Source organism: Eleutherodactylus coqui, chromosome 4 (assembly GCF_035609145.1).
Source record: "Eleutherodactylus coqui strain aEleCoq1 chromosome 4, aEleCoq1.hap1, whole genome shotgun sequence".
Classification (NCBI taxonomy): domain Eukaryota; kingdom Metazoa; phylum Chordata; class Amphibia; order Anura; family Eleutherodactylidae; genus Eleutherodactylus; species Eleutherodactylus coqui.
This window is the reverse complement of record NC_089840.1, coordinates 157,496,568-157,523,189: the sequence shown is the minus strand read 5'-3', so window position 1 is coordinate 157,523,189 and position 26,622 is coordinate 157,496,568. Positions and strand designations below refer to the sequence as shown.

General features: G+C 45.8%; 1 protein-coding gene across 3 annotated transcripts in view; it reads left to right on the top strand.

Annotated features, from left to right (window-relative positions):
* Positions 1-246: 246 nt before the first annotated feature.
* LOC136625814 (choline/ethanolaminephosphotransferase 1) overlaps positions 247-26,622 on the top strand; it is a 349,399-nt gene continuing 323,023 nt past the window's right edge. For 2 of the 3 annotated variants that reach the window (XM_066600334.1, XM_066600335.1), the window contains exons 1-2: positions 247-864; positions 18,866-19,238. In XM_066600334.1, the coding sequence (XP_066456431.1) occupies positions 18,900-19,238 (339 nt within the window). In that variant the 5' untranslated portion in view covers positions 247-864; positions 18,866-18,899. The remainder of the gene's footprint in view (positions 865-18,865; positions 19,239-26,622) is intronic. The other variant, XM_066600333.1, reaches the window with a different exon arrangement.

Genomic DNA, 26,622 nt, shown 5'->3' with positions numbered 1-26,622 from the left:
GGCCTATTGACAAAAAAAAAAAAACGTTTCGGCGCGGGACAACCCTTTTAACAGTAAATGCTTCCATGTTACACCTGGATGATGGAAGTGTTTACAAGGAACAATGTAACCCTCCCAGGAAAATAACCCCTAACCGTCCAGGGGCCGCAACAATCTCTAAACACTGTGCTGCTGGGACCCTACTGACGTCAGCCTATCAGGAGCTAGGGGTGTGACAGGGGCGTTCCTGCATCCAACCCCTGTCAAAAACCTAGCTTCCTGGTGGCGTCAAGATACAAAAATACCGTCTACTTGTTTCTGTGAGAGCCGCCATCGTTTAGGCGTGAACCGTTTGTGCTCCGCGACACTCACCGAAGAGGTCGGTTAATGAAGCCTCTCGGGCTTCTCTAGTTGCTATACATAATGGGATTCACACTTGGGAGGGCTCCATAACGACTGCATGGTTCCTGCGGACCCCGGCGTACATCAGCAACACATCTGCCACCACAGTACTTCCTGATGCCTACAGGGTTCTGCGGCAGCACCACCCACTGACTGCTGGCACTACCCTCCGAGAAGCTTATACATTCTAGGGCACGGAGCTGCTCTTGCTGACGTCGTGCACCTGATCCGCAGCCTGAAAGGACTTCGTTTACTTGAAATCCACTGACCAATCCAAACCCTCGTCTCCTCTGAAGCAGCGACGTCACTGACGGCAGTAGAAAGCGATTGGTGCTTCGGTTAGCGTCTGCTGATTGGCTCTAAGTGTAAGGTAGGCGTCAAGGAACGCAGCAGGAAAGTTACCGTGTGGCATCACTGCTTCCGGCGGACGCTGTAGTGGAGAAGTGGAACCTCAACCTCGTCTTGGTTGGCGGAGAGAGCCGGGTAGGTGCCAGGCGGTGTAGTGGTCTAGCGGTCTGTCAGTGAAGCGGGCGGCCATACCGCCTGTACATGCTGGCTGACCGTGACGAGAGCTGCGAGCGTCCCGACTGGGAGGTTACATATAAAAGCTTGTTACAATGTATCAGCGGCGGCTCCTGGTAACAGCGGCTTGTGTGTGAGAAGAAGAGTGCTTGTCTTCCTTATAAAACCTTCCCCATAGAATCCTAGAATAGCAGATAGAAATGTCATGGGGGTGATCGGGTCCAACTCCCTTCCCAACACAGGATCACTAAATCATCCCAAACAGATATCTGTGCAGGCTTTGTTTAAAGGCTGTCAGTGAAGGAGAACTTGCCACCTCCTGTGACAACCTGTTTCACTTAAAGGGGTTGTCCCGCGGCGGCAAGTGGGGTTATACACTTCTGTATGGCCATATTAATGCACTTTGTAATATACATCGTGCATTAAATATGAGCCATACAGAAGTTATTCACTTACCTGCTCCGTTGCTAGCGTCCCCGTCGCCATGGTGCTGTCTAATTTCAGCGTCTAATCGCCCGATTAGACGCGCTTGCGCAGATGGGTCTTTTCCCTTCGGCTCGGTCCGGCAGCAGCGGCGTTCTGGCTCCGGCCCCTTGTACGTGTCATCGCGTAGCTCCGCCCCCGTCACATGTGCCGATTCCAGCCAGGGGACGCTAGCAACGGAGCAGGTAAGTGAATAACTTCTGTATGGCTCATATTTAATGCACGATGTATATTACAAAGTGCATTAATATGGCCATACAGAAGTGCTGAACCCCACTTGCTGCCGCGGGACAACCCCTTTAAAGGGGTTGTCCCGCGAAAGCAAGTGGGGGTATACACTTCTGTATGGCCATATTAATGCACTTTGTAATGTACATCGTGCATTAATTATGAGCCATATAGAAGTTATTTACTTACCTGCTCCGTTGCTAGCGTCCTCGTCTCCATGGTGCCGTCTAATTTTCAGCGTCTAATCTCCCGATTAGACGCGCTTGCGCAGTCCGGTCTTCTCTGTGTTGAATGGGGCGCTCGTGCTGGAGAGCTGCTCCTCGTAGCTCCGCCCCGTCACGTGTGCCGATTCCAGCCAATCAGGAGGCTGGAATCGGCAATGGAACGCACATAAGCCCTGCGGTCCACCGAGGGTGAAGATCCCGGCGGCCATCTTCGCAAGGTAAGTATGAAGTCACCGGAGCGCGGGGATTCGGGTAAGTGCTACCCGTTTTTTTTTAATCCCTGCATCGGGTTTGTCTCGCGCCGAACGGGGGGGGGGCTATTGAAAAAAAAAAAAAACTGTTTTGGCGCGGGACAACCCCTTTAATGATCCCCCTCACTGTCTAATATGTGATGTCTCCTCCCTTTCAGTTTCATCCTATTGCTTCTAGTCCTTCCCTGTGTAGAAGAATAGGGCTGATTCCTCTACACTGTGACAGCCCTTCAGATATTTGTAAATGGCTATTAAGGCCCCCTGTCCACGGGCGTTGCGGTATCCTGTGGTGGATCTCCACCTGGGAGCAGGAACTGACAGGCTGACCAGTGGAGATCCGTCTGACAGGCTGACCGCGGAGAATTGCGGCAATTCGTAGCATACTGCGAATTGCCAGCCACAAGCTGAGAATCGCAATGATTCCCTGATCGTGGACAGGGGGGGGGGGTGGTGCTATACATAGCAACGTTATGGAAAGCTTCAGACGGCGTGATTTGCCGGCGATTCACTGCTGGCAAAATCGCGTCTGTGGACACGGCACCTAAACCTCCTCTCGGCCTTTTCTTCTGCAAGTTAAACATTCCCAGATCCTTTAACCCCTTCATGACATGGCCTATTTTGGCGTTGAGGACCAAGCGATTTTTTGGTATTTTTCCATCTCCATTTTTCAAAAGCCATAACTTTTTTATTTTTCCGTGGACGCGGCCGTATAAGGGCTTGTTTTTTGCGTGGCGAACTGTAGTTTTTATCGATGCCAATTTTGGTTATATAGACTATATTGTAAATTTTTTTTTTTTTTTTTAATGATAGCACAGAGAGAAAACGCATCAATTCTGCCATAGATTTTTTTATTTTTTTTTTACACCGTTAATCATGCAGCATAAATGAGACTTTCCATTTTTTCTGCAGCCCGGTACGGTTACAACGATACCAAAATTCTAACATTTTTTTTAGGTTTTCCCACTTTTCTGCAATAAAAACCCTTTTTTTTGGAAATCTTTTTTCTATTCTAAATTGCTGCATTCAAAGTCACGTAACTTTTTTATTTTTTGATGTACAGAGCTCTATGAGGGCTTATTTTTTGCGAGACGAGCTGTAGATTTTATTGGTACCATTTTGGCGTACATACGACTTTTTTGATCACTTTTATTGCGTTTTTAGTGAAGCAAAATGCTAAAAATGAGCATTTTGCCTCAGTTTTGTAGCTTTTTTTTTTAGCGTTTTTTTCGGTGCCCAGTCAAAAGCATGTGCAACTTATTGTACGCATCGTTACGGACGCGACAATACCAAATATGTGGGGTTTTATTTTTTTTTTACCTTTTTTTATGCTAATCTGAGAAAAAGCATAAAAAATGGTTTTTTTACTCTTTTTTTTTTTACATTTTTTTTAATTCATTTTTTAAATCTTTCTTTTTTTTATACTGTTTGTGTCCCTCTGAGGGACTTTAATCACTGCCCTGATGATCGCTGTCATAAGGCATGGCAGAGCTACTGCTCTCCCATGCCTTATCGCTCATACAGCGGTCTCAGGCATAGGCAATACAGGACGCCAGTGTCTGGCGTCCTGTTGCCATGGTGACAGGCCGGGCTCTCGCGATGACATCGCGAGCTCCGGCCGGAGACACAGAGGGAGCCGCGCTCCCGCTGTGAACTCTTCCCCTACCGCGATCTACTTAGATCGCGGCAGGGAAGGGGTTAAAAGTGGCGGGCGCATCTCCGATGCCCCCCCGCTGCTGCAGCGAGACGCCGGCTGTGACTGACAGCCGGCTCCCGCTGCGGGATAGCGCTGGATCACATATGATCCAGCGCTATCTCCAGGACGTAAGTTTACGCCCTGTTGCGGGAAGTACCCCGCTCCCAGGACGTAAACTTACGCCCTGCAGCGGGAATGGGTTAACCGTTCCTCATAGGACATGATTTGCAGACCGCTCACCATCTTGGTAACTGTTCTCTGAACTTGCTCCATTTTATTGTCTCTTATAAATCAGGTGCCTGACTGACTAAAGCCCCATTTAGACATATAGATTATCGCTCGAAATTCGTTATAACGATAAAAGTCAGAGATGGTTTTACTTTTAAAGACAGATGTTTTTAATACTCATGAAAAGTGTTGGAAAAATGTTGGGCTTTTCCGTCGTATTATCGTTGTGTAGTGTTTGCATTGAAAACTCCCCTCAAAATGCTGAACGACTGAACGATGTCATGTTAACCAAATGATAGGCAAACAGTCGAATGGCGGTTTTTAAGCTTACTGAAAGACAACGATGAGCGAGTCTGTAACGAAAACTGCATGACGACCGCAAGATAGGCACAACAATTATCACTTAAACGATGGCTTTTGAGCGAATTTCGAGCGAAATTGCTTTTTCCTTCACACTTGCGGAAACTAATTGCGATTTCCGCGATAGGAAAAATCGCAGTATGCTCTTTTTGTGTAAACTCAGCGCAGACGGCTTCTGTTAAAGCCATCCGACCTGCAGCTCATCTGCAGCTGACATTGTAGGGAGGCTGCGGGTACCCGTGCCAACACGTAGTGCCGGCATGGGGGGAACAAACATTACAAAAAATAAAAATTTGTACTGCGGATCACTCACTGCAAGCCGGTCGTGGTCATCCGCAGTACAGAAGAAACAGGAACGCGAGGTTGCCGGCCGCGATCAGAGCCAGAATCCGCTGAGGAAACCTTTTTGTGTGTCGGAGGGCAATGCACTTCTGATTATAAAGTTCCTCAAATTTGGAGGTTGCTTGTAACACATAGAAGGGGGTGGTGGTGGTCCTGGAAATATTGTGTTTAGACGGTCATACTTGTGTAGGGTATTATGGAGTTTCTTTGTGGTTTTCTTTGTTACCTGTATCTGTGAATTGTAGGTCACCACTAGAGGTACACGTCTGTTTCCTTCCTTGGTGTAGTTGATTTCTGCGTATCCTGGTGGCTCTGGTGATTTGGTCATCAATTGAGTTGGAATGGTAGCCCTGATTAAAAAAATATATATATTTTTGAGATTGTATAAATGTTCCTTTCTGTCTGCTGGGTTGGAGCAGATCCGGTTATATACTCCATCTGAGGTATGTGGGGGGGATCAATTGGTTTCCAGTATAGGGATGCCTGTATTAAGTAGTTTCACATTTTTATTTCTAGTGTCCAAAAAGTTGATTTCTGTATACGAGTAGCTTAATGTCAGGTTTATGGTGGGGTGAAATGCATTGAATCTCTCATGGAATTTTATTAGTTCTTCTTTGGTGTGGGTCCAGATGATTATGTAGCGAAAGTAGGTCAATGATTTGTTGGGGCAGGAGGCCAGACGGTCACTCCAGTTTTTCCAGGTTACCCCTCATCCAACTGTGACAGAGCTCCCGGCTTTAGGGAGTGCAGAGGACCTGGGGGGACAGACAGCCGCCAGGCGCACACTCTTCGAGGGCAGCATGGCTTACACTGCGGCGACCCCCACCCCACTTTCATATAGGAATGTCGGTCGCCTTCAGGGAGCCCACTGGCCATAGGGGGGGGGGGGGCTGCAGAGACACTGACAGGCAGCCAAAACACAGTGCACGAGCACAGAACGGATCAGACAGCGGCACCAGGGCAGACGACTTAGTGGATTTGTACAGAAGTTAGGCAACAGCGGCGGGGGAGTTCCACAGGGAGAGCTGCTCCCTTACCCTGGTAGGCAACAGCGCTAGGACAGCCACATAGAGGTGGGTCCCAGGGCTGCACCACAACGCCGGCTAAAAGACTACAGCTCACTTACATGGAATGCCGCTTTAGCCCCTTATCCACTCCTGTACCTTCTGAACCTAAAATCGTCCACCAATCGGGAGCTAGGGGTGTGCGACGAGCGTTCCTCCTGTCAAACCCCTAGCTTCGGGTGGCGTTAAGATACACTAATACCACCCCTCACATGGGACAGGGGAAGAGATGGGCGAATCACAGATCCTCTCTGTTGTGTTCGTCCCCCCCCCCCCCCCCCCCCCCCCCACACACACTGCTTTGCACACACTAACAAAAATGACAGCTGTACTGTGACAGCTCTTCAAATATTTGCAGGCAGCTATTAAGTCTCATCTCAGCCTTCTTTTTTGCAAGCTTAACCCTCCCAGATTCTTTAACAGTTTCTTATAGGACATGATTTGCAGACCGCTCGCCATCTTGGTAACTCTTCTCTGAACTTGCTCCAGTTTGTGTATGTCTTTTTTTTTTTTTTAAAGTGGGGTGCCCAGAACTGGACACAGTATTTCAGATGAGGTCTGACTAAGTTAGAGTAAAGGGGGATAATTACCTCATGTGATCTAGACTTCTCTTAATACATCCCAGAATTGTGTTTGCCTTTTTGGCTACTATTCGAAACTATTCAGTCCTCCCTATCCCCTATCTCTCTCTCTCCTCCCCTGCCCTAACCTGGCAGCTGAATACTACCACACCACCCTCAGCCGTACCCTGGATGAAGCGGCACCGCCCGTGACTCGAGCCGTCAAACGCAGACCATGGCAACCTTGGCTCACGTCCCAAACGCGCTTCATCCGGCGGTGCTCTAGGTGCGCCGAGCGGCTGTGGAGAAAGTCAAAGCTGCCGGCAGACTTCCTCCACTTCAAATTCATGCGTAAAACTTATAACCTAGCCCTTCACCATGCCAAACAAGTTTATTTCACCTCCCTTGTCTCCTCACTATCCCACAACCCCAAACAACTCTTTGAGACCTTTCACTCCCTCCTCAGCCCCAAAGAACAGGCCCATGTGACAGACCTGACTGCTGGAGAACTGACTGCCTATTTCAAAGAAAAAATCAACAACATTGGAAAAGAAATCTCTGAAAGCTGCATGGTTAGCCCGATCCCAGTTTCATCAGCACTGAATCCAGCACCTACTCACTATCTACGTTAGAACCAACTACAGAGGAAGAAGTCTCCAGGCTCCTTTCCGCTGCCCGCCCTACCACCTGCGCTAGCGACCCTCTCACCTCCTCCGGTCCCTTTCCCCAGCTCTCATTACTCACCTCACTACAATTTGCAACCTCTCCCTAACCTCTGGAACTTTTCCCTCCTCATTTAAACACTCCATCATATCCCCTCTGCTTAAAAAACAACCCTGGACCCGACTGATGCTGCCAACTACTGACCCGTCTCAAACCTCCCCTTCATCTCCAAATTACTGGAACGCCTGGTCTACTCCCGCCTTACTCGCTTTCTCTCTGACAACTCACTCCTCGACCCCCTCCAGTCTGGTTCCGCTCTCTACACTCGACCGAAATTGCCCTTACAAAAGTTACAAATGACCTGATGACTGCAAAGTCGAGAGGTGATTACTCCCTACTAATCCTTCTTGACCTGTCTGCTGCATTTGACACTGTCGACCATAACCTCCTTCTCACTATCCTCCACTCTATTGGTCTAAAGGACACTGCTCTCTCCTGGTTCTCTTCCTACCTCTCTGACTGCTCCTTTAGTGTTTCCTTTGCTGGTTCTATCTTTGCCCCACTTCCTCTCGCTGTTGGGGTACCCCAGGGCTCGATCCTCTGTCCCCTTCTCTTATCTATCTATACTGCCCCAATTGGACAAACCATCCACAAATTTGGCCTCCAATACCATCTCTACACTGACGACACCCAACTATACACTTCTTCTCGTGAGATCGCTGGACCATTCCTCCAAAATATCACCGACTGTCTGTCCGCTGTCTCTAACACTGTTCTCCCTTTTTTTCAAACTAAACCTATCTAAAACTGACCTCCTTGTCTTTCCACCTTCTAACCGACCTCACCTCAACATCTCCATTCCAGTGTCTGGCACCATCCTAACTCCCAGACGGCATGCCCAATGCCTTGGGGTCACACTGGACTCTGACCTCTCCTTTACCTTCCATATCCAATCTCTGGCCCAAACATGCCACATGCACCTCAGAAATATTGCTAAAATACGTCCATTTCTAACCACGGTCACGCTAAAGACACTCGTGATTGCCCTCCTCCACTCCCTGCTTGACTACTGGAACTCGCTACTCATCGGCCTTCCCCGCACTAGACTCGCTCCACTCCAATCCATACTAAATGCAGCAGCTAGGCTCATTTTTCTATCCAGTCGTTACCCAGATGCCTCTGCATTATGCCAGTCGCTGCATTGGCTGCCCATCCACTGCAGAACTTAATTTAAACTCCTCTACCTCACTCACAAAGCTCTGCATGGCGCTGCACCACCATACATCGCCTCCGTACTGTCAGTACACCACCTAGCCCGCTCACTCCGATCGGCTAACACACTCAGACTAAACACCCCTGTAATACGAACATCACATGCTCGCCTACAGGACTTCACCAGAGCAGCACCCATCCTCTGGAATGCTCTACCCCAAGGCATCCGGACAATTCCCGATGCACGAAATTTCAGATGTGCCTTAAAAACGCACCTCTTCAGGGAAGCATACCAACTCTCCTGACCTAGTCCCTCGCCCCTCCCTGTTTGCTTTCTAATAAATGATCTGTATATAAAATTTCCTATTGCCTGTGTTCCCCACCCCCTGCACCTCCTGTACCACCCCTAACCCATTTATGTTTAACCCAATGTATCTTATATTGTAATTGTCGTATTGTTTTGCATTTATCCATGCCTGAAAGCGCTGCGGAATAAGTTGGCGCTATACAAATAAAGATTATTATTACTACATCACATTCTTGACTTATTTTCAGTCTATGATCTATTAGTTTACCCAAGTCATTTTCTTCCTAGGACAGAGCCTTGTGGTACCCCACTTGATACGTTCTTCAGCTTGGATTTTTCAGCCATTTATGACCACTCTTTAAATATAATCGCTCGGCCAACTTTGAATCCACCTAGCAGTTGCTTTGTCAATCCCATATTTGGTCATTTTTTTTTCAATAAGTATGGTATGAGATAGTCAAATGCTTAACTAAAGTCAGGTTATACTATATCTACCGCATTTTCCTGATCAACCCAGTTAGTGATTCTGTCATAGAAGTAAATTAGATTTGTCTGGCATGACTTATTTGTTGCAGACCCATGCTGGCTCTGGTTAATTACTACATTTTATCCAAGTACTTGCATACATGTTTAATAATTTGTTCAAACATCTTCCCTGGTATAGAAGTCAGGCTCACAGGTCTGTAGTTTCCTGGATCCACATTTTTCCCTTTTTTTGAAGATGGGGACAACATTTGCCCTTTTCCAATCTTCTGGGACTTCTCCTGTTCTCCAGGAATTTTCAAGCATTATGGCGAGTGGTTCAGCACTTGTCTCTGCTGCTTCCTTTAGTTAAGACCCATTTAGATAGGACGAATGTCGGGTAAACGATGCCCGACGCTTGTCCCCGCACATACTCGCTCTCGTGCTGCTGCGCAGGATCTAGTATTGCTGGCTCACAGCGGGGAGGCTGGATGAGATTTCTCTGCTCGCGCTCCCCCTTCCCTCTCTATTGACTTAACATAGCGGCTGTTCAATACTAAATGGCTGCTATTTACCCTGAACGATCAGCGTTCCGCTCTTCGTCCATCGTTTATGCTGCATTTCAGTGTAAATAGCGGCTGTTCAGTTATTTTAAGTCAATAGAGAGGGGAGGGGTAGCGCGGGCAGAGAAATATCCAGTCTTACCGCCCCCTTATGCTGGCCGCTCTGTGAGCGAGCCAGCGATACTAGCTCCTGTGCAACAGTACGGGAGTGAGTGTATGTGGGCACGAGTGTCGGGCTTCGTTTGCCCGACATTCGTCCCGTCTAAATAGACCTTTAGGATACAAGTCTCAAGGTCCAGATGAATTGCATCCTAGGATGGATATAATTCATCTGGATCTTGAGACTTGAATTCATTTAAGTTAGCTAAGTGTTCCCTCACCATGTCTCTGCTAATAGATCGCTTGCATTCTTTTATTCCTCCAATAGCACAGGGAAGATCAGTTGATGTTCCATCTACTTTCTGAGAGAAAATGAATACAAAATAGGAATTTAAAAGTTCAGCCTTATCAACATCATTATTAAGCAATTCACCATTTTCATCTTGTAAGCATCCAATAGCATCTTTGACTTTTATTTTGCTAAAGGTTGCTGAAGAGCACACCTCCCTACAAAGTTATTGGCTAGCCGTTGACTGACAAACGAATGATGGATTTCATTTTTGCGGCATTCAATGTGCTTAATAATGTAATAACCTCATTCTCTGCTCCGCTAAATTCCAGCGACACAATGTTTACATATTTTATTTTTTTTTTGCTATTTTTGTACTCTCTTAACTCCTTAGTGACAAAGCCTATTTGCGCCTAAGTGATAGCCAATATTTGTAAATCTTATGTGTCAATTTAACATAGAATAACTCTGTAAAGGTTTTGCATGTCCAAATGATTCTGACATAATTTTTTTTCTTTTGTCACATATTGTACTTCATGTAGGTGGTAAAAATAGACCGATAGAATTTGTGTAAATTTATTAAAAGCGCGAAATTGGGAAATTTTGAAAAAAATGTCTTTTACAATTTCAACTGCTGTATCTCAAATATGTGCAAACATACTGTAAAAATGTTTGAGATAAATATATTTCCATCTGTTTACTTGATTCTGGAAGCACATTGGAAAAATTTTAGTTTAGGAGACATACACATTTAACATTTTGAGGAACATTTTGTTTTCCTTCACCAAGCCAAGATTGTCTTGAGTATTTTGACCCTACAGTTTCTTCAGGAGTTAATGCAATTTAGAGGAGAAAAAATAAAATTTCATATTTTTGCAAATGTCATTTAAAAGACAGTTGTATTTTTCTTCTATAGTGCACATGAAAGTAAGGATGTGCACCTCAAAATGGATACCCCTGTTTGTCCTGTGAACAGTAACATACTGTGTCCTTATGCACGACGGGGCCCAAACCCAAAGAAGCCACCGGTGGCTTTCAGAACAGACATTTTGCTTGAAGGTGTTTTAGGCCCCATAGCACACTTGTAGAGCCCTTGAGTGGCTAAAACAATAGAGAACCTCTACAAATGACCCCATTTTGAAAACTAGACTCCTTAACGGATTCACCTCGGGATGTACTGGGTATTTTGACCCCAGTTTTTGAATAAATCTAAGCAATACAGAAGCCAAAAAAAATTACGATTTTCATTTTTTTTGGCAATTGTCATTTTAAAAACTTTTTTTTGTACAACACACATATGAATGACGTTTCACTCCAAAATGGATACCCCAGTTTGTCCTGTGTTCAGAAACATACCCATTTTGGCCCTAATCTTATGTTTATATGCACAAGGGGGCCCAAACGAAAGGAGCATTAAGCTTTAACTTTTTAAAACTTTTATGTAATCACCATTATCAGTTGGATAGCAGCGATTAAAGGAGATGTCCCGCGCCGAAACGGGTTTTTTTTTTTTTCAACCCCCCCCCCCGTTCGGCGCGAGACAACCCCGATGCAGGGGTTAAAAAAACCACCCGCACAGCGCTTACCTGAATCCCGGCGGTCCGGCGTCTTCATACTCACCTGCTGAAGATGGCCGCCGGGATCCTCTGTCTTCGTGGACCGCAGCTCTTCTGTGCGGTCCACTGCCGATTCCAGCCTCCTGATTGGCTGGAATCGGCACGTGACGGGGCGGAGCTACACGGAGCTACACGGAGCCCCATAGAAGACTGCTGAAGACCCGGACTGCGCAAGCGCGGCTAATTTGGCCATCGGAGGCCAAAAATTAGTCGGCACCATGGAGACGAGGACGCTAGCAACGGAGCAGGTAAGTAAAAAACTTTTTATAACTTCTGTATGGCTCATAATTAATGCACAATGTATATTACAAAGTGCATTATTATGGCCATACAGAAGTGTATAGACCCACTTGCTGCCTCGGGACATCTCCTTTAAGTGACCTGGGACCCTGTACCACGGCTCCCCATGAAATCTCCAGGCTGTCGTCTACATTTGGTAGCCAGGAGTGGGGAGATTTTAAATTACCTTGGCAATACAGGTAATACAGTGGTCCCCGGTGATATTTCTTTGCTTTCGGCTGCACATGCTACCTGAGAGTAAAGAGATTTAAAATCTCCCGGGCCGCAAGCCCTTTTGTGCATACGTCCGACGTTTATGTCTGGCACGCATGCGCAGAAGACCACGTCAGGTCCTGGAAGGACCAGAACGTCGCGGGACATTGTGGAGGACGGGGGTAAATACTTTCAGCTCGCCTCATGGATCTGATCCATGAGGGGAGCTGAATCTTTAACTTATTTAACTTTTTTTACACTTGTATGTGATCGCCGTTATCAATCTAGATAATGGCAATTACGGCCCCCCATAACAGCTCCAGGTTGTCAGTTACCTCCGTCAGCTGATAGCAGGGAGCTGCCACGTCCACAGGCCCAGTGGCTCTAATCCTCAGGGTGAGCGTGTTGTTATGGCCCTCAAAGCCAGGACATAAAAGGCAATGAGGCGGTCATTGAATTAAAAAAAGAAAAAAATGTACTCGTGTTGCCGCATTCTAAGAGCCTAAACATTTTTTAAAATTTTTTCCATCAACAGAGTTCTATGAGGGTTTTTTTGTGAGATGAACTCTAGTCTTCATTTATCTAATTTTTTTTGGATCATGAAAATTTTGATTGCTTTTTATTTCATTTTATTTTCTAGAATGTGTGTTTTTTTTTGTTTATCACTGCATTCAAAAAGCCTTATATAACGCAGTTTAAAAAAAAATAAAAAAAAAAAGTTTTTTTTTTGTGGGAGGAGTTGTACTTTTTTAAAATTTACTTTTTACATAGCAAAAGAGGAAAGGTGGTGTTTTGACTTTTTTTTTTTTTTGTTTGTTTTTAATTTTTTGTCACAGTGGGGGATTTGACTATCTGCAACTTTTATCATTCTTCTAATACACTACTACAGTGTAGCCGTGCATTAGAAAGCCTATAAAGCTCAGCTCATAGGCCACTAGAGTCTATATGTAACCCCTTAGTGACGGAGCTTTTCTGCTTTTTTCCATTTTTGTTTTTTCCTACTCCCTTTTAAAAAATCGTAGCTCCTTTTATTTATCCATCGACGTCGCTGTATGAGGGCTTGTTTTTTGCGGGACGAGTTGTATTTTTCAATGGCACTATTTATTGTACCATATAATTTACTGAAAAACTTTTTTTAAAATTCTTAGCGGAGAGAAATGGAAAAAAAAACGACATTCCACCGTCTTTCGGTGCGTCCTGTTTCTACGGCGCACAAACTGCAACAAAAACGACCTGATATTTTTATTCTATGGGTCAGTATGATTACTATGATACCAAACTTATACTTTTGCTGTAGTACTTGTGTTTTTTTTTTTGTTTTTTTTTTAAGATTTTTAATTTTTTTCAATTATTTTCTGCGGTCATTTTGTGCGCGCAATAACTTTTTTATTTTTCTGTCGACGTAGTTGTGCGAGGGCTCAATTTTTGCGGGATGTCCTGTATTTTCCGATAGTATCAATTTGGAATACATACAAGTTTTTGATAGCTTTTTATTGCATTTTTTTCTGGAAGACAGGGTAACTAAAAAAGTGTGTTTCTGGCGTTCTTTATTTTTTTTTCCGGACGACGTACACCGTGCAGGAAAAATAATGCACTACTTTGATAGATCGGACTTTTACGGACGCAGCGATACCAAATACATATTTTTATTTTATGATTTAGTTTTTTTAATAATTGATATGGCAAAAGAAGGGTGATTTTAAACTTTTATAACTTTTTTTTTAACAATTTAAAAAACTTTATTGATCTTTTTTCTTACTTTACTTTGAAGTCCCCTGGGGGACTTTAACATGCGATGCTTTGATCGCTCCTGCAGTATGACGTAATGCTATAGCATTACGTCATACTGCTTTTTTACAGGCAGTCTATCAAGGCACCCTGTGTGGATGGCTTGATAGGCAGTCTGCTAAGGCAGCCCTGGGGCCATTCATTAGGCCCCCGGCTGCCATGACACCTGCACGGCTCCCCCGATCTCACAGCGCGGGGGGGCCGTGCGGGACCCCCAAACAGCGTTCGGGGGATTTAAATGCCGCTGTCAGAATTGACAGCGGCATTTAAAGGGTTAATAGCCGCAAACGGCCGAGCGCAGCTATTGCCAGCGGCTGTCAGCTGTAATAAACAGCTGACGCCTGCGCTGTATGGAGGGAGATAGCGGCGCTACCTCCCTCCATACACGTCCTGCAACAGCAGGACGTAGTTTTACAATAGCGCCGTCACTAAGGGGTTAAAGGGGTTGTCCTGCGATAGCAAGTGGGGTTAAGCACTTCTGTATGGCCATATTAATGCACTTTGTAATATACATCGTGCATTAAATATTGGCCATACAGAAGTTATATACTTACCCCCTCCGGTGCTGGCGTCCCCGTCTCCATGGCGCCGACCAAAGCCGCCTTCTGCCTGGATTAGACTCGCTTGCGCTGAAGGGGCCGCTCCGGCGTGCTCGCGCCGCACAGGTCTTCTGTGCATGCGCAGAAGACCTCCACGGCGCGAGCACACCGGAGCCGGACAGAAGAGGGCAGACTGCGCAAGCGCGTCTAATCCAGGAAGAAGGCGGCTTTGGTCGGCGCCATGGAGACGGGGACGCCACCACCGGAGGGGGTAAGTGTATAACTTCTGTATGGCCAATATTTAATGCACGATGTATATTACAAAGTGCATTAACATGGCCATACAGAAGTGCTTAACCCCACTTGCTATCGCGGGACAACCCCTTTAAGCCTCGGGATGTCAGAGCATCGTGGGGTCCTATGGATGACAGTCTCACTGCATTGTACTCATTGGCTCTGCCAGCAGAGATAGTGTATGGGCTGCCATTTGGCACTGCGCATACCCGGGATTCTGATGTCACAGACAGGCACAGCCTGACTTTTTTTTTTTTTTTTTTTTTCGCTTCTCTGTGCAGAGCAAGACTGCATATTAAATGGTGTTCATTCGCAAGCTTTGCGAAGGGGCAGTGTTTCAATACACATCCTTAAAGTGCTGCTTATGAAACGTGGAGAAATAGAGCATACTGCAATTTATTTCTCTTGTGTTTTATACCGATGTCCCCTTGCAGTTCCAATGCAGCTGTGAATGGAAGGAAGAATGGTTGGCTGGGATCAGGTTGATTTCATAGCAAAGGGAGTGCCTGGTACTATTCATAGCTTAACGGTTGAATACAAATAGGTCATTTCCTACCCTCGAGGAAAAAAAAGATGTACAGGAATGATGCATGAATGATTGTTGGTGCCTTATATCGGCCTGTGTAAAGGGTCTACTAAACGAGTGCTGATTTCAATGATCAGCACTTGTTTAAAAGAGTTATTGGACAACTCCTTTACAATAGCACCCCATGGGATAAAATAATAGAGAGATACCTACCCCTGCGTAGATGCCAGGATCCAGCGCTGCAGCCTACTGCGTTCCCAGGGTTTTGTAGTGACTGGTGATCGCTGCAGCATAATGCTCATTTTAACTTCTGGTATTATGGTCCTCAGCGATGCCAGGAAAATGGGTGGTGTTGCTGTAGGCTCTCATTGTTGCAACAGTCGCCTGATTACCTGTGATATCATCTGTCAGAGCAAACCCTGGGACTGCAGTGTAAGGAGACTGTGTGCGTTTACTAAGGAGAAGACCATCTTGGATCTCGTGTAGAAGCATGGGCCCTTAGGAGAAATACAAATCACCCTAGCCTGATGTGGTATCAAATGATTTCTAATGTATTCAAGCATGTGGTTTATATATCATAAATGACATTACAAGAAAAGTATATACCTTCAAAACTAATAAGAATACTAGATGGGCTATAACTAAAATGATTAACATAAGTTCACACCTTTTAGCCCCTTGAGTGGCACGCCCGGAAATTTTCCGGGACAAGGTCCACTGCCCATAGCGATATAGCCCGGAAGATTTCCAGGCTATGTATCACTATGGGAGCTGCAGAGCTCAATGCCATAAGCTGTGGCAGTGTGCTCTGCCTGCACAGTCCCTCATAAAACAGTTCAGGGCTTTGAAAAACAGAAGCTGGTAGATATTGCCGATCTGCCAGCAATCTCCCGCTTCTGAATTCAAATCCCTGCACTGGTTTGTTTACAGGTTGCCATAGAGACCATCGACTTGCTTCTGTCTCTGTGGCAGGGAGAGCTGGTGCATGGCTGTCAGAGGACAGCCAGGCATCAGCTCTTACAGCAGAAATCAGAGAAAACCTCTGATTTCTGCTGTTAACCCTTTACATGCTGCAGTCTATGTGACTGCAGCATGTAAAGGGCTGTCACCATCAGACCCCCGGAATGTGATCAGGGGGTCCTGATGGGTCTCTGTGGTAGTCCTCTAAAGGGACAAAAAAAAAGTGAAAAAATTAATAAAATAAACAAAAACACTTGTCTCCCTTCACTTTGTAAAAAAGTAAAAACGAAATTACATATGTGGTATCCCTGCGTCGTAATGACCCAGAGGAGGAAGTTAGTACATTTAACCCCTTAATGACAGACCCCTTTTTTCTTTTTTCTCCTCTTCCCCCCCCCCCCCCCCCCCATTTAAAAAATCATAACTCCTTTATTTATTCATCGAAGTTGCTGTATGAGCGCTTGTTTTTTGCAGGATGAGTTGTATTTTTCAATGGTGCTATGTAAAGTACCATATAATGTACTGAAAAACTTTTACAAAATTCTATGTGGAGTAAAATGAAAGAAAAATGACATTCCGCCATCTTTCAGTGCATTTTGCTTCTACGGCACACAAACTGCAACAAAACTGAGGTGGTAACTTAATTCTATGGGTCAGTGCGATTACTACGATACCAAACTTGTATAGTGTTTTTTTTTCTTTTTTTTTTTTTTTTTTTTTTTTTTTTTTTTTGCTGTAGTACTTGTATTTTTTTTTAACGACATTTAATTTTTTGAAATTATTTTCTGCTGCATCTTCTGCACGCAATAACTTTTATTTTTCTATCGACAGACTTGAGCAAGGGCTCATTTTTTGCGAGATGTACTGTAGTTTACGTTAGTGCTAATTCGGAATACATACGACTTTTTGTTCGCTTTTTATTGCATTTTTTTCTGGGAGACAGGGTGACTGAAAAAGTGCATTTGTGGTGTTCTTTATTTTTTTTTTTTCGGACTATGTTCACCTTGCGGGGTAAATAATGTGCTACTTTGATAGATCGGACATTTACAGATGCGGCGATACCAAATATGTATTTTCCTTTAATGATTTAGATTTTTTATTATAGATATGGCAAAAGGAGGGTGATTTAAGCTTTTATTACTCTTTTTTTTTTTTTTTTAAGTGTGAAAAAGTCATGAAAAAGAAAAAAATCGATTACAATTTGGTATTGGCATAATCGTACTGGCCTGTAGAATTACTTTAATATATTCTTTATACTGCTCCAAGAATGCAGTGTTAAATAAAAATAAAAAAACATGCCTGAATTACAGATTGTTAGTCTTGCCACTAGAAAAAATGGAATAAAAAGCGATCAACATTTTACATGTTCCAAAAAATTAGATAAATGAAGACGAGTTCATCCTGCAAAAAAACAAGCCCTTCTAGAACGCTGGCAATGAAAAAATAAAATGAATACGGCTCTTGGAATGTGGCGACACAAAAGCAAACCTTCAAGAAAAAAAATGTTTTAAATGTACAAAAATGGCAAAACAAAAAAAACCTGTATAAACTTGGAATCGCCGGAATCGTATTGACTTGGATAATGTTATCATGTTATTTATTCTGCACGCAGAACGCCGTGAAAATGAAATCCAAAAAACAAATGGCAGAATTTTCTTTTTTTTTTCCCAATCTCCCTATAAATTTATTTACAAAAGTTATGCAATACATTATATATACCCAAAAATGATGCCATCAAAAAGCACAACTTGTCCTGTAAAAAAACAAGCCCTCGTATCGCTGTGTCAATGGAAAAATGAAAAAGTTATGGCTCTTGGAACGCGACTGCAAAATTAGTTGAAATTAAATTAGACCATTTAAAAAAAAAACCTTTGGCTGACTAATACAAGGAGTGCCCTGGTAGTGTCTCTCACTGGCTGAATGTTATGTGTTCCTCTACTGGCTGTCACACACTGGTTCTCCTATTGGTCTTGGCACTGATGTCTGTATTACACCCAGAGACACTGTTGGTTTATCCCTCTATCTCTCACACAGCTGATTGGTGGTGGGGATGATCCAACCTTTTACTGATATGTCTGTTACAGCCTGGCGCTGCATCTATAGCTCCATGAACTGTTGAAGACAGCGGTTGTCTGGCAGAACATGGCCCTCTAGTGCTATGATTTAACTTCAGATCTATGCTGTAGGGATTTATCTCCTCACTATTGATTGTGGTGCTCTCAGTATGTTAGTACCACTGATACCAGTCAGTGACTAGTATTATATATGCACTAATTCTCATGGTCATATTAGTTTATATGTCTCCATGTGCATGAGCCATTGTGCTGGAGACAGCGGAGTGAGCGCTGCTCCGCCAGTCCTAATAAAGTATAACTACACCCACTGTATTTAGTGAGGCAGGTAGTTTATATAATTTTGTTCTGCCGCTGCAGCATATCTGTTCTTTTTGTTTCTTTTAGAGGTGAATTTTTTTGTGATCAATAAAAGTTTACTCTTAAGGGGATTCACTCAGGGTTGTTGCTTTTGGCAAAGTGTTTTTCATATAAATTGGAAAACCCCTTCAAGCTTTCGCATGATTACAAATTTTCAAAAAATCATGATTGAGAAATGTGCCTAATTATGCAGCAATCCATTGTATAATAAATTCACATGTGTTTAACTTAAAATCAAAGAAGTTTATGAATTGGACAAATTTTGATTTATCTTTTTTTCCTTTCAGCTTTCTTTGGATTTTGGCTTGAAGTTTAAACTCCATGAGTGGGCAAAGATCATCCAGAAAAAGATGTGGAGAAATCCACTCCGAACTTAATTCACAGTCTGAGCATGTCTCCAGAACACCATGTGTTTTAAGTAAACTTGTAGAATTGCCAACACCACCTTTGTCCCGACACCAGTTAAAGAAATTGGAAGAACATCGGTATAAAAGCTGTGGGAAATCGCTTCTGGAACCATTAATGCAAGGATTTTGGGAATGGCTGGTTGGTCAGGTCCCTTCATGGATTGCACCCAATCTAATCACCATCATAGGACTTGTGATTAATATCTTGACAACAGTAGTGTTAGTATGTTATTGCCCAACAGCAACAGAGCAGGTAAAGCAAAACTTGTTTTCATCTCTCATATGCATCTTCTATAGATCTAATGGTGTATTATACTAACTGTATCTATAACTCGTGTATAATATGGCATTTTAAGGCTGGATTCACACGATCGTATATCGGCTGGGTTTTCACGCCCAGCCGATATACGTCGTCTCTCTCTGCAGGGGGGGAGGCTGCAAGAGCTAGGAACAGTGCTCTGAGCTCCTGCCCCCTCTCTGCCTCCTCTCCGCCCCTCTGCACTATTTGCAATGAGGAGGGGCGGGGCTATTTCTCGGAACTTAACAGCCCCCCCCCCCCCCCGTCCCGCCTCCTTTCATTGCAGATAGTGCAAAGGGGCAGAGAGGGGGCGAGAGCTCAGTTCCTGCTCCTGGCTCTTCTATCCTCAACCCCCCCCCCCTGCAGATGAGGACATCGTATATCGGCTTGGCGTGAAAACCCAGCCGATATACGGCCGTCTGAATCCACGCTAAGGGAGTATTGCCATCTTATGCATATTGCATATTCACAGGATATGCCATCAATACACAATGGATACAGGTCCCACCCCATTTTTTTGTGAATGGGAGACCTATGATCCCGGTTTATATACTTTGTGCAACCGCTTTACCCCCCTTTCTTGAAGTCCATCAGAATGATGTTAAGAGCTGAAACAGCACTGCTGCATTATTACCATATCAAAGACTTAACCCCTTAACGACCAGCCCATAGTGTTTTTACGTCCTGCCCAAGTGGGCTTTATTCTCGGAGGACGCAAAAACGTGTCCTGCAGAGAATAAAGCCACGTGGGCTCTGGATGTGACAACTCCTTGCTGTCGGTGCCCGCAGGTAGCCGACAGCATGGAGCTGTCATCCCGGGCTGCAGGCACCCTCCCCCCGGCAATGCGATCGGCACTATCCAAGGCGCAGAGCAGAGTCGGCGTGTCACTAGTGATGGGATAGAATAGGATTTGCTGCGACTTGTTTTCTACGCGTGTTTTCACGCGGACAAATTGCGCCTTTATGCATTTGATTGCATTATGTAATGCAATCTTATAGCCATGGGCAGAAATTTTGTGGGAAGTCCCACCGCAGGATTTCCTCCCATCTGCAGGAGGCCTTACTCGAAATTGGACTTAGATTTCAATTCTAGTGGAGGTTTTACTGTATATCATTAAATTAGACTAAGAGCAGAGAATTACATCTATCTTCAAGATGCTGTAGCAAATGACACAAATGCTTATCCTAATAATATATATGTAAAAGGCCCATGATACCTGAATGAGTCGACTCAAGACATATGGTCGCTCGGATTTATTACTTTTACATGGAAAGTAACCCAACATGGAAAGAAATGGTTAATAAATTAATGTTGGGACAAAACACTATTGATAGACATGATATAATCTTAAAACTCTTGAAATGATAAGTTAAACTAATGTTGGTTATAACTAAAGGAAAAATATATAGAGAAGTGTTTGTGCTTTATGTATTTCATAGAATGGCCAAATCGCAGCTTGCCACATGTCCACGTTTTTCAGTGTTGGGCCAGCTGCACACGGCCGTGGCGGGCTCCGATAGCGGAATTCCCCCATGGGCCCCCCCCCCATCCCGAGAGCCCATACTTGCCTCCGGATCCACCACATGACGCTTCGGCGCGCATCGTAATAAAGCGCGTGACGCACTGGTCGTGTCATAAAGACCCAAGCACAGGGTCGATACGTGGCTGCTGCTTGCTTCTTCATGGTTATTTAATAAAGAAGACTTCAATGAATGCTGCCTGGTTCCTCCTCTCTACATTGCTGATCAACAGTGGACCCAGGGAGTCGGGACCCTAACTGGGCTATTGCATAGTGCCTTGCACCAGCGGTGTGGCTGAACCCTTGGAGTGCTGCTGTGTTTCTTTTTTTCTTCTTCTGGCCGCGTCATATGACGCGGTAGGCGGGGAAGCCATCCACGCATACACCCGCGGCAAATAGAACATGCCGCGGGTAGGGACGTGTGATTTCACGGTGTGGAATTCCGCGGTGGAATTCTGCACCATGAGCATTGCACTATTAGGTTCAATAGCTGCGGGCAAACGCCACCCATGTGCAGCCACCCTAAGTCTATTACACTCTGCCCCAGGCATAATTTAATGGACCATAGTACTTGGTAGCCCTGAGAGCTTTCACTAGACTGTGAACTCAGCATTTTGCAATGGTCATGGGAGGGAGACCCCAGTTGAGTGTCTGATTAAGCCCACTTTGACAGCAATATCTTAAAGGTTAACAGCTGCAATTGTAGCATGTGTCATCTGTCAATCTGTCTCTCAAGAAAGGAGTCCAGGCCTCTCTTGTACATTTTTTTTTTTCTCCCTTTGGCGAGTTCACAATCACTGTGTCCTCAGGAGAGAGCTCCGTAGTCTCACTGCTCATAAAGTACAGCCCCCTCATGTTGTGTAGAAACCTTCTTTCCTTTAGCTCAGAGGTTCCCAAATGTCTTTTTCCCCATAAACCTCTGCCTAATATTGAATTTTTTTAAACTTAATAAAGTCAAAAGTGCTGCTTATTTAGATAGATAGGGTTTTTTTGTAGAGTGAACAATTGTAAAAAAAAAGAAAAAGGAAACGTGTAAAAGTTGGCTGCTTAGGTGCTCTGAAGTGACTTTCTTTTCCATTTCTTTTATGTCAGTAGGGATTTATATTAGTGTACACGTACAAGCCTTTCATTAAAAGTAGTTATTTTCTTTTCATGTTGGGAGTATCATTAACAGGAATAATGTACATGCGATTCCTCAGGTTAAAGACCGAGATGATGCTCTGGGTAACATATGATAGTGCTGTTGGTTTTCCTTGGGCTGGTCTAATGGCTTTTCAGTGGCATGAACTGTGAGTAGTATACACCTTTGTTTTGGCCCAGGTTATGAGTGTATTCTGCAGCTCTGGTGTCTGCAATTATAACTCTGCTGTGTATTTGGGGCCCTCTCCTCATGGTAAAATAAATACTCCTGTGCTTTACCTCTCATGTCTCGGCCACCTCGCAGGGACTCTCCTGTGACAGGCTGCAACTTGCCTCTGGATCCAGCAACTCTTCCGGCAGCTCCCTGATTGCAATGTTGACGGGGATTTTTCGTTTCTCCTGGTAATTCTCTCTTTTTTTTTTTTCCCGGCGTCATCCTGACGGCAGACATGGAGGTTGCCCCTTGACCTCGTAGGGACAGGAAGCAAGAGACTTTAAAAGGCTCCTCCCGTCTCCCATTCACCAGTGCTTCCTGTCCCTACAGGGACATGCAAGAGGAGCTCCCTCCAGGGAGCTGCAGGATGACAGCTGGGGGAACGGTCCATAGGGCTGTTTCCCCCCTCACCTTTTTCCAAAGCAGGCTGACTGTAGGGATTGACGGTCCACAGGGCTGCTTCCCTTCTCATCTCCCTTCGGGGTGTCAGCGCGGTCCGGGAGCACGGCGGACCACAGGTCTGACCGCCCGGGGTTCACCACCGCAGCAGTCGGAGCGGCGGACCAGAGGTCCTTGAGTCCCCTCCTTTCTCTTCCACAGCTCAGAGTTGTTTTTCAGCCGGGGATAGCGGCGGGCCATAGGCTCTGATGCCTCGCTCCTTCAGGCATGTCGGCGCGGGCGCGCGTGGCGTCGGGGGGCGGAGCCAATGACGCGGCGTGACGCGGTGATGTCAGACGCCGTCAGGTGACCCGGAACAGCGGGAGATTTGAAAATGGAGACACCCCCCCCCGGCAAGCTTCCACTGACAGCACACATTCAGAGAAGGATTTATCTGTCTAATCTGGTTCTGTCTTCTGCGTTTCTGCATCATGACTACAAAGGAACCAGAGATGGAAGCCCTGCAAACTGTAAGTGTTATGCTCAGGGATTTAGCATTGTGTGGGGGGTTTTCCCTTATGTGCATGCATGTATATTCTGCAGGACAGGGAATCCACCCGGTCTAAATAGGACCTAAAGAAAAAACACAGGAACGGCGCTCTGTGTCTTTAAAAAAAAAAAAAAAAAATGGACGAGGCGTATAAAAAAGCCGCTATGCCCCGATTGTACCTCCAAGATCCTTACGGATGAACAGGCCGCATTCAGGGAAGATATTAGATCCCTGGTTAGAGAGGATGTCCGGGCATCGATTTCCAGTCTCCCCCCAGAGAGAGTTCGCCATTTGACAAGTCGCCCAGGGATTGCTCAAACTCTACTTAGATCAGCAACAGGCGGTCTGGCTGAAAACATGGAAAGCAGATGCGGCTTCCAAAGGAAGGCCGTGTAACATCTCGGTTTCATGGCCAGCACATCTTTGGCGCAGACTTGGAGGAGATCCTAAAAAGAGCTACCGACAGGACCCACAGTTTCCCGGACCAAGCAAGAACGGGATTTCCCAACAAACCTCAGCCATCCTTCAAGCCATACCGAGGCAAAGGAAAGACGGGGCACTGGTCCTACTCCAAAGGAGGCAGGGGTAAGACAAAAACAACCCCTTCCCCTGTAGGTGAGTACCAGGTGGGGGGCAGACTATTGAGCTTTCCCGGCCCCCACGCAATCCCCCGCCCTGCAGGATGTCTTTAAAAATGAAATTTCTAAGCTGCTACAGATGGGGGCGGTAGTCCGGGTCCCCGCAGTAGAACAGGGCTTGGGGTTCTACTCACCCCTATTTCTGATCAAAAAACCGAACGACCGTTTCGGCTGATACTTAATCTGAAGGGCCTGAACAGGTTGATTACCTACAAAAGGTTTAAGATGGAAACCGTCAGGTCTGCAGTAACTCTGATCAAAAGAGGGGACTTTATGAGTACCGTCGATCTAAAGGACGCGTACTACCACGTCCCAGTCCTGTCGGAACATCACAAGTACCTGCGGTTTGCCATCAGGTTGGGCAGCCGTGTACACCATTTTCAATTCCAGCGCCTACCCCTCGGAATTTCAACGGCACCCAGAATATTCCCTAAAATAGTGACAGAGATGGTGGCGCATCTGCATGTGGCAGGCATAAACATTGTCCCATACCTGGACGATTTCTTGGTAATTGCATCCTCGCCAAAGATCCTCAAAGAGGATACCAGCCGAATCATCTCCCTATTTCAGAGACTGGGGTGGATAGTTAACTTCCCTAAATCTAGTCTTCTCCCCGAGACGCGAAAGACCTCCTGGGGGTACAGATAGACTCAGTGTCTCAGATCTTGTCTTTGCCTCCACCCAGGCAGGAAAACCTTAGGCTGGCAGCACAGAAATGCGGCCAGAAGAAACAAATAACGATTAGGGACGCAATGAGGCTCCTGGGCCTCATGACCTCCTGTATCGGCATTATTCCTTGGGCCCAGGCTCACTCAAGGACGCTACAGAGAGTCACCCTGGGCAACTGGGACGGGGCAACAACCTCTCTGGACAGCAGAATGCCCGTGTCATCAGCGGTCACAAGGTCCCTCTGCTGGTGGCGGTCAACTGGCAACCTAGAGGCGGAGTCTCCATGGGTGACAGAGCCCTTCATCTCCATAGTCACCAACGCAAGCCAGTCTGGCTGGGGAGCGCAAGTGGGGCAGTGTTTGCTCCAGGGCAAATGGGGTCCGACATTGCGTGCCCAGACCTCAAATTTCAGAGAGCTTAGGGCCATCTGGGAGCATGTTAAGATCTTCTCGGATAACGAGACCGCCGTTTCACTTATTCGCCACCAGGGAGGCACCAGAAACTTTCACCTGCTGAAATTAACAGCCCGGATCTTCCGATGGGCCGAGTCAACGGTACAGTCCCTGACAGCGGTCCATCTCAAAGGATCCCAGAACCTGACAGCCGACTTTCTAAGTCGAGGAGGCCTAGACCCCGGGGAATGGTCTCTGAATCAAGAGGAATTTCGTCTCATTACAGAAACCTGGGGCAGTCCACAGGTGGACCTGTTTGCGAGCAGCAAAAATTCAGAATGTCCCGCCTATTTTTCCCTAGATCCAAGGGACAAGTCGAGGGGTTAGACGCTTTTTTCCATAGTTGGGATTTCAGTCTGGCAAACGCCTTCCCCCCCCCCCCCTCCCCCCCCCATACCCCTGATCCCGAGAGTTCTTCAGAAGGTCCAGCAGAGCAACATCACGCTGATCCTGATCGCCCCACACTGGGGGAAAAGGGCATGGTTTCCGGTGCTCCTAAAGCTCGCCATCTCGGAGCCAATCTGCCTTCCATCCAGGAAGGACCTTCTAGCGCAGGGCCCAGTTCTTTGCCCCAACCTAGAGAGACTGAATCTCGCGGTGTGGATATTGAGGAACAGACGCTACTAAGACATGGTCTGTCCTCCAGAGTTATCGCGACTCTACGCCAGTCCCGAAAACCTGTAACCTCAGCTCTTTATAATAAGATCGGGGAAAAACTTCTCCTCCTGGAGGGGGCTGGAAGTCTCCAATCTTGACACTTTGGTGGCGGAGATTTTGGACTTCCTCCAGATAAAAACCTGAGACCAGGAACCCTGGAAGTACAGGTATCAGCGCTCTCGGCCATTCTAGACCAACCTTTGGCGGATCATAGACTGATCCGCAGGTTCATGAAAGCGGCAGAAAGAATGAGGTCAGTTAGCCGTAGTACAGTCCCCTCCATGGGACCTGAACTTAGTTCTCCAAAGCCTCTGCAAAGACCCCTTCAACCTATTGATCAGGTTTCAATTAGGTTCCTCACGTTTAAAACTGTGTTCCTGGTAGCTATTATAACAGCAAGGCGCGTAAGCGAGCTGCAGGCCCTATCTTGTAAGACCTCTTACCTATTAAGCCAGGACGATAGGGTCATACTAAAAACAGACCCCCTTTTTTCTTCCAAAGGTAGCCTCAAAATTCCACAGACAGCAAGAAATTATTCTCCCATCCTTCTGTCAAAATCCCCAAAACGATCGGCAAAGAGACTACCATAGCCTGGATGCAAGGAAGGCCATTCTATGCTACCTAGAGCAGACATTATCCTTTTAGGAAGGCTGACTGTCTTTTGTTCAATTTCAGGGGCCAGGCAGAGGAAGAGCGGCTTCTAGGAGATCCATTAGCCACTGGATAAAATCCACCATCTAGCAGGCCTACTCGTCCTGCAACAGCACTATCCCGGAAGGACTCAAGGCCCATTCTACCAGGGCAGTATCCTGCTCCTGGGCAGAGAGGGCTATGGCGACGCCGGACCAAATCTGTAAGGCAGCCACATGGTCCAACCTGCACACATTCGCAAAACATTACAGGCTGAATGCGGACCTCTCCGATCTCTCTTTCGGGAGAAAGGTCCTGCAAGCAGTGGTCCCTCCCTAAAGAGTTAATCTGGTATACTCCATGTCTGCCGTCAGGATGACGCCGGGAAAAGGGAATGAATTTCTTACCGAAAATTCCTTTTTTCCGAGTCATCCTGACGGCACGTATTTCCCTCCCAAAAATTCACACGTTTATATTAACGTTTATGCAGG